At 36.7% G+C, this 8,309-nt stretch overlaps 1 protein-coding gene across 1 annotated transcript; it reads right to left on the bottom strand.

Moving 5' to 3' along the window:
- Positions 1–304: 304 nt before the first annotated feature.
- Positions 305–7,616, bottom strand: LOC105046247 (uncharacterized). The gene is made up of 5 exons (XM_010924779.3): positions 7,428–7,616; positions 7,210–7,305; positions 7,006–7,113; positions 1,202–1,301; positions 305–1,121 (listed from the first exon to the last, which is right to left on the bottom strand). The coding sequence occupies exons 1-5, from the start codon at positions 7,452–7,454 to the stop codon at positions 580–582; spliced, it is 873 nt and encodes a 290-aa protein (XP_010923081.1). The 5' UTR covers positions 7,455–7,616; the 3' UTR covers positions 305–579.
- Positions 7,617–8,309: the final 693 nt, after the last annotated feature.

Below are 8,309 nucleotides of genomic sequence, written 5' to 3'. Positions count from 1 at the left end.
ACTTCTGTGCATCCACCAAGATCAGAATATACAACATTGCATCACAAATTTGTAGATTACTGAGTTTCAAAAAATATGGCATTGACATTCCAAGAGACTGGATATTTCAAGTAGCTGACTCATTGAATGAGGTTCCTTGACAACAGATGAGAGAGCGTGACGCAATAAAGTACATCTAAGTGTGATCTTGATGAATCAAGCAAACAATTCTTCGCCTATACCACATAGAAGAACAGTATTGCCAGTGGTAGGAGCTACTCTTCTCATAGGAGGATATGATGATCTGATAAAACAATTTTACAAATGACAAACAAGAAATATTTCATACATAATATTAGCCAGCAAGAAAACGAACAGAGGATTTCAGCACTGCATACACCGACTTCCTTGATCCAAGAAGCAGATTAGCATCTTACAACAGTTCGCTAGCAAACAAACAACAAAATTTTAGCATCATCTCACCTTTTAATGTCTTGTTTTTTTTCCTTTTTTTAAAGAACAAAAGAACCACCTGGCATAATTAGCCAGATCCCAAATCTTGGGGATGCACCACCCAACACTTGGAACTGATAGCCTTTTTTACATATCAGAATGTTTGACATCCCATCCACTTCTTCCCTTCCTTCCACGATGCAGGCTTCCAGCAAATTCAACTTCTTCCTGCTCCTGCTTAATTCCATGATACAGATTTCCAGCAAATCCAGCCGATTCTTTCTCTTGATGAATGATAGAAGCATTACTTGGAGACTCCTGCTTCACTTCAAGACGTAGGCTTCCAGCAAAGTCAACCCCTTCCTGCTTCTGATAAATTAAAGATGTGTTACTTGGAGGCTCCCTCTCCATCTCATGATGCAGGCTCCCGGCAAATTCAAACATTTCCTGATCCCGATAAACACTAGAACAATTAATCGGAGGCTCCTCTAAACAATCTTCGTCCTCAGGCTCCTCCACTTCATTTTCATCCTCACTTTCACTTAACCAGCCAAAACATGGAGGCCTTTGCCTGGGACAACCACCAGGTTGGTCCATTTCATGTGAAGTCAAAGTGGGTTGGCCTTGACCATCCAAGCTATGCCTTAAACCGTCCACACAAGAAATGTCTTTCCAGTCAATATCCCCCCCTAAAGAACAGAAGCATTGTCGGTTTATAATTTCATACAAGCAAGGAGGTCATTAAAGAACTGAAAAAGAAAACACCCACCAAATTGAGGTGTGTTTGACAGCACATCACGATGGCAAACTGTTTCATCAGCCTCATAATTTTCTGCAGTTCTTTCCTCATTCTTCACCTTCTCTTCCTCCTGATAGCAGTAAATATTTGTAGAAGAAACATATCAGCATGCACCAAATGTAACACAGCCCATTATATTATTGTTCAGATTAACAATCAAAAAAAATTTAAAACAAGAAAATGTATTCCCTCTTTCACAGATCTCTACGTTTAAAGATGTACACAACTTATCCTAAACCTTCAGAACATTACAGCTCGGAAGAAATAGGAAAAGACAATTGCGGTAGCTGGATTCGCACATATGCACAACTACTACGTGACCATCTCCATCTGCAAATAGCAGTTCCTAAACAAGGTAACTTTCTTAAAGGATTGTACTGTAGCAGTCAAGTGCATTCCAGAACCCAATACGCTAGGCTATCATCTCATACTGTAAAATTAGACTCATAAAGGAGATAAATTGTTGGTCTGATATTCATCTACTCTTTTTTGTCCGACCAGCGAATTCATAAAACAACCTTTTCAGATATGAGCACATATGGCCATCAAAAATCCTACAAATAAATTCATAGAACAACCTTTCAGGTTTTAGCACCCACGTCTACAAAAAATCCTGCATTGACAATAATAACAATTATATGGACAGTTTTGTGGCCTGAAGTTTCTATATTGCCAAGCCAGTTTCTGTTTGGGTGACTCATAAATCTAGTAATTACAATCAAGCATCTGTATGGTGCAAAATTCAGACTATAAAAGATCCTATGTTCTACTTCAGCAAGCATGGTTAGTTGGCTGGCGGGTGATTTACGAGATCCAACATCTTGGTTTCAATTGGGTCAAATAATTTTCAGTTTCAAGAGCTCAAGTTCTTGGTTAGATAACTTCAGCTGAAATAATAATAATAATAATAATATTATTATTATTATTATTATTATTATTATTATTATTATTATTATTATTATTATATAAAAAAAATGAAAAATGAAGAATGAGGAAATATTTAGAAAAAACAAACAGAAAAGGAATCAAATTATATTATATTGCTCTGCTTGGGAAATTGGGTGTAAATGGTAATGGTTCTACCCTTCTACTCGAAAATATTCATTTTAAAAAAACCTAAAAAATTATAAATATTTTAATATTCAAAGAAATGCATCCTGTAACACTCATAAGTGTTATATGATTCAACAGCTTGATGCCAATCTAACAAATGAGAATATACATGTGTATAATATTTGAAAACAGAAGTGCAACCTAGAATCTTATAGAGCCTAATATACACCACAGATCCTATTTCTCTTCACTACCCTCAAAAAATATCTAAAAAACTTCTACAAACCTCAAAAGCGAAAATGCACAAGACTTGGATCGAGCAGATGCAAAGCAAGTCGAAAATTTCGATAGGCTCAACCTAAGAAACTCACCTAGAACAATACAAAACCAATATTGCCTATTGCATATTCCAAGCTCTAAAGCTTGGGGGAAGAAATAGGTTTCGCGTATTCCTCTAGGCACATATTTTCTCAAAACCTATAAAGTCTAGGTTTAAACTTAAGAAAAAATTTCCTCGAACTATGAACTGGAGCTTGCTCCAGTCATGGAGCACTTATTATATTGAGCAACCAAAGATTCTAGGGGATGAATATTGGAAGGTGCATCACTGAAAATCTGGATCTGGGTAACTATGTGGGTCTCTCTCTCTCTCTCTCTCTCTCTCTCTCTCTCTCTCACAGACACACACACACACACAAAAAGAATCATCAAAAGTTGTATAAGTCACCTCAGAATCAGTCACCCCTGTTGACCCAATCAAATGAAGAAATAGCTCAAAAATGGCATCAATTGCTTGACGACAATTTTAAACTCGGAACTCAGTCAATTCCACCTTTAATTGAAAGCATTAAAACAGTCCAAAATTAGATTTAAGCATAATAGCTTCAGTTGAAACTACTGAACCTAAGACAGTTTCAGAATAGATCCGACTAAAACGTATTTTCCTTGCACAATGCTGGCGAGCAGTTCTTTATATATATGAGAGAGGCTTCAATATTAGACAAGAATGCAACTATGAAGTCCAAATAGCCACACATGATGCAATATGAGAAAGGAATTTTGACATACTTGTCCCTCCTCTTCCAAACTGATCTCTGAGTACACCCTTTTCTCTAAAAAGAAATCTACCTCCTAATTTTTGGTAAATTGAAACAAAGCAGCCCCTGCCATTCAACTAATGAGTAATCTCTTAAATCTCTCTGTTTAACGAAAATCATAACCTTAATTTTCTATCAATATAACACAAAATTCTGAAAGGAAGGCAGAGTGGAGAGTGCATCATTCATCCAAGAAGTTGGTACTGGAATATTAGGAAAATCAAGATCATTGTCATTGTTAAATAGAAAATAAAAGAAGCTAGTTAATAATTGGACAATGGACACTATTTTGTAACATCTGCAGGATTGGAACCAAGGCTCATACCATATAGTGGTGGGGTGTACCGAAGCAAGGAGAGGGTGGGGGAGAGGAAGAAGGAGAGGGAGGGAGAGGGAAGGGGAGCGGGAGGGGGAGAAAGAAGGGAGAGAGGGGGAGGGGCAAACCTAGGTGTCAAGCAATGTTGAAGAGAGGAGAGAGGCACCAGTCGGCATCGAAGAGAGGAGCAGTGGGAATCAACATCGAAGAGGGGAGAGAAAGCGGCAATGAAACTCATTGAGAGAGAGAGAGAGAGAGAGAGATGATGGTTTACTTGATAGTGTCAATCAGTATCAAAGAAAGGAGAGAGGCACCGGTTGGTGTTGAAGTGGGGAAAAAGGCGCCAATCAATGTAGAAGAGGAAGAGAGAGAGAGAAGGAGAGAGCAAGCAAGAGAGATGTCCTTCACCCAAATGGGGTGGGAAGGATTTTATAGACAAACCGACACAAATGGTTGAACCATCCCAGGCCGATGTTGATTCCGCCCAGTTTGGGTCAGTTCGACGTTCCTTGCTAATTTGTCTCACTACCAAAATTTTGGCATCATATGTCCATTCCAAAAGAAAAGAGAACTGTTTGGATTTTGGTTTAGAAAGAGGGACTAATATGTCAAAGTTCCTTTAAGAAGATAGACAATAAAATAAAGATGATAAGTCTATCAAGCAACTAATCAGATTGAAACAATCAAGTTCCATTTAAAGCACAGGAAGTTAACATCTGTAGCAGTTGAGGATAGTGTCAAAAAAGCATGTCACCTTTAAAAAGGTGAAAAAATCAGCAGGGTACTGTTTGTGCCTTACAATCATCTAATTTTGTTTGATGTAGATAAGTAGAAGGGCCACAGGTAGCGCATAACTCTCCTTGAAAGACATGAAAAGTAAAGAAGAGGGATTTGGGACAACAATATCAAAAGGGACCATGCTTCTAGCAAGCTACATCTTCTGAAAGGTAGCATGGTCAATGTTTTTTAGATGAATGTATATGATATGTCGAAAAGGAAGAGGGTTCTTGAAATGATGGGTATCCTTTAACATGTTTTTCCTCTCGTCACTTCCCTGAACAAGTGTGCAGCATAGTTGTGTCGGCTTTTCAATTTGTTTGAATGTACATCAGTTTTATGTATTCTGTGTGTATGTGTGTGGAAGCCTATGTGTATGTGTATTTGTTTCTAGTTGGGGAAGAGAATTTGCCTCGACATGAGATCTTAAGATGGAGCCTATGCAATATAAATGGGTCATTCTTGTTTATCAAACAAATTATACTGAATTTACAGAAAAGCACACTCTATTTTCTTTCTACATGCAAGATTGTTAAGAAGAGATCAGTGATTTGCTAACAGATGTATGGGAAAATCACTTGTTTGGGTAGACCATCAATAAGGCCATGATGTATAGTCATAATTAAGGTGATTTGTTCGAAGTTACCCTTTAGCCTCTCATTCTTTTTTCCCCTTTTTCCCACAGCTTCACATCCAAGTCTAAAGGAAAAAGTTCAGAAGTTCTAGCTTTATCTGTTCATTGCACATGAAATACAAAATCAGACTCAATTGCACCAAAAATTTGTTGGATTAAAACATCATGTGCTGTCATGACAACTTGGTATTGGCACTGATATGCTGTGCGTGCAAGTGCTTGGCATGCACCGGCACACCACCATATAGCATGCAGTCCTGGCACTAACACAATACACATCAGATTGTACCCAAAAAAAAAGAAAATTAAAATTAAAGATCCTTTAGCTCCAATAACCTAGATATTCTAAGAACCACAGTGTAACGTTTACTTAATGTCTATATTAGCATAAGCACAGGTGGAGAGGAACATATTTGTGGAAAAAAAAATGCAAGAAGCCAATAAGCACTAGCTACAAGAAAACTACAAGACAACTCCTAAATATTCAAGGTCCAATCATCACAAAGCATTAGCTCAGATGTTATTAGATCTCGCCCCTTAGACAATAGATCGTGGAGTTCGATTCTGAGTGACATCGGCCTTCATCTCAGCCCCCATTTATATCCAAGCTGGTTCCACTAGTTTAGGTTCAGTCTGCCCAAGGACCTAGATTTTGACCTAGGTGGGGTTGGATGGGTTAAAAAATAGGGTGGCTCTGGCCTCCTTTATTTCTTTAAAAAATAAATCTCAAGGTCTAATTGATTCTTTAATGTGTCCTCTACAATTTATTGTATGGAACCACACAAGTTTTTAATATAATGAATGCTCCACACAAATTTCAATTGCAAACACCATAGAGTTTCCACTATAAATTGGACAGCCAATTATGCAGATTCCTTATGAACCATAAAACTAGTTAAAAATTCTAAATTAATTAGGACATGATCTGAAAGTTCTGCAACATAATACTTGACACAGGAATGATCTGCAATAGAATGTTGAAAAATACCTAGTCATACAAGTTAAAACATGGATACTACCAGATCCTCAAGTAACCAAACTGCCAGGCAAAATCATCATAAGTCCTTTTTTCTGGACTTTGATATGAGAACACTATTACCTCGAAATCTTATTAGATGAACTTCTCAAATAAATACACACAAGCTCCAAGATCATTTTAAATATTTACTAGTTTCTATGATTTTGTTAGGGACCATGTTTAAAGGAGTCCTTGCTTTTTTTTTTTTTTTTTTTTGAATGCATTAGTTTAAAAAAATACAATAAAAACAAAAAAAAAAATCAAGAAAAAAATAACTTGCGGGACATTCGAAGGAACGCTGGTAGAACACGTAACATGTCCAAGAGTTTACACTATATTCTTACACCAGTGATGGCATGACAAATAAATACGACAATTCTAATATCCTTAAACAAGTTCCAGAAACCTTCACTTTAATATCTTAAGAACCTCAGACGTAAGCATTGCACATCTTGTGCCTGGTAGTATTATTTTCCCTTCTCCAGAAATACAAACAACAAACTAGAATTGCACGAACACAAGTTGTGCTTTTACATCAAAGTAATGATCTGGTGGCCATAAAATGAGAAGATTACAGACTGAGCGCATCGATTGAAGATCTAGGAGAAAAGATGTTAACAAATCAAGGTGCTGCATGGCGTGTCCTCAAGTTCTGTCGCTAAGAACTCTGTTGAGGACTTAAAAATTAAGCAACCAAACTATGATATATCCAAAAGTTTACCGAAATCGGAGCAACGAGGAAAAAAATAATATGTAAATGAAGAGAGACGAACCTTCAGATAGAATCTGAGGAGGAGGAAGAAGAAGAAAAAGCAAAACCGAAAATAAGAAAAGCAAAGAAGAGAAGAGGAATATGTAAAGGGGTTGAGAGATGGTCACCCTCCTAGCCTGCGCTTCCTCTTCCTCTTGGTTGCTGAGGATGGTTTCGATGACCATCTTGTATGAAGCTTCCTCGAGAAATACCCATCCTTCATCTCCCTCATAGACCTACAATCCAAAACCCTAACAATCGTCAGAGCCCCAAGGAAAGATTTCAAGAAAATAAGAAAGGAAAAAAGAGGAGAAACCGGGGACATCAATCACCTTCAGAAGATCATTGACGGTTTTGCACACGATTTCGCGGGAGAAGCCTAACGGGGTCAAGGCATCGATGGCGGCGTCAATCCGCCTCAGTCCTACCTGCATTGATATCACGATTAAGAAAGAAAGCAGGAGTAGGGAAGACAGAAAGAAACGATGGGAGGGGGGAGAAAGAGAAAAAGCATAGCCATGAGAACCAGCCAGTGGGTTCAGCTGCTTACTTTCCTTGTTCTTCCTCTCGGAGCCATGGCCGCCCAAGACACCGCGAGAAAACCACTTCTTCACACGCACTCTCTCCACCCTCCAGTTTGGGGTTGGCGACGAGAGGGGGGAATTTATAGAGGAGGAGACGCTTCATTCCTTTCCCCTTCCATTTTTGTTAGATCTTGACAATAATAAAATATGTGACGGGGCGCGGATTACATGAACCATCCAACATGGGTTCCAGCGGGAGATTCCATGAAATCCGTTCAAAAACTCACCTCATCCCTCAAAGATGTCTGCAAGACTGTGATTCCAGTGCTATCGAGTAGCGCCGCTTGCGAGACAAACCATTTTTTACCATAAAAGACCGGAGAATCAACTGCCCAGTTATTAACTATAATTTCATTCTCAATTATATAAACAAATAATATAATATTAAAAAAATTAATAAAAAAATATTTAATTAAATTTAAACTAAAAAATAACTATTTATTTTAATTTTAAATAAAAAATCTTATCTATTTGAAATATAACTCAAAAATAACCGTACAAATAGATGCGAAATGATACAATTATCTTTGCAGTTAGAAAGCAACACTTCACTATTATAAAATAATACTATATTATTATAAAACAATACTACACTATAATAAAAATAATATTATATTATTATAAAATAATATTATATTATTATAAAATTATAATACACTATTATAAAGTAGTACTGTATTATTATAAAATAATACTACAATAAAAAAATATTATGCTATAATAATATAATACTATCTTATTGTAAAAAAATATTATACTAATATAATACAATAAAGCAACATTGTATTACTATAAAGGAATACTGTATTAATATAATGTAATATTAATTTATTGTAAAAAAATACTAT

Source organism: Elaeis guineensis, chromosome 5, assembly GCF_000442705.2.
Source record: "Elaeis guineensis isolate ETL-2024a chromosome 5, EG11, whole genome shotgun sequence".
NCBI lineage: Eukaryota > Viridiplantae > Streptophyta > Magnoliopsida > Arecales > Arecaceae > Elaeis > Elaeis guineensis.
Note: the sequence above shows the minus strand (reverse complement) of the source record. Positions and strands in the feature narration are given on the sequence as shown.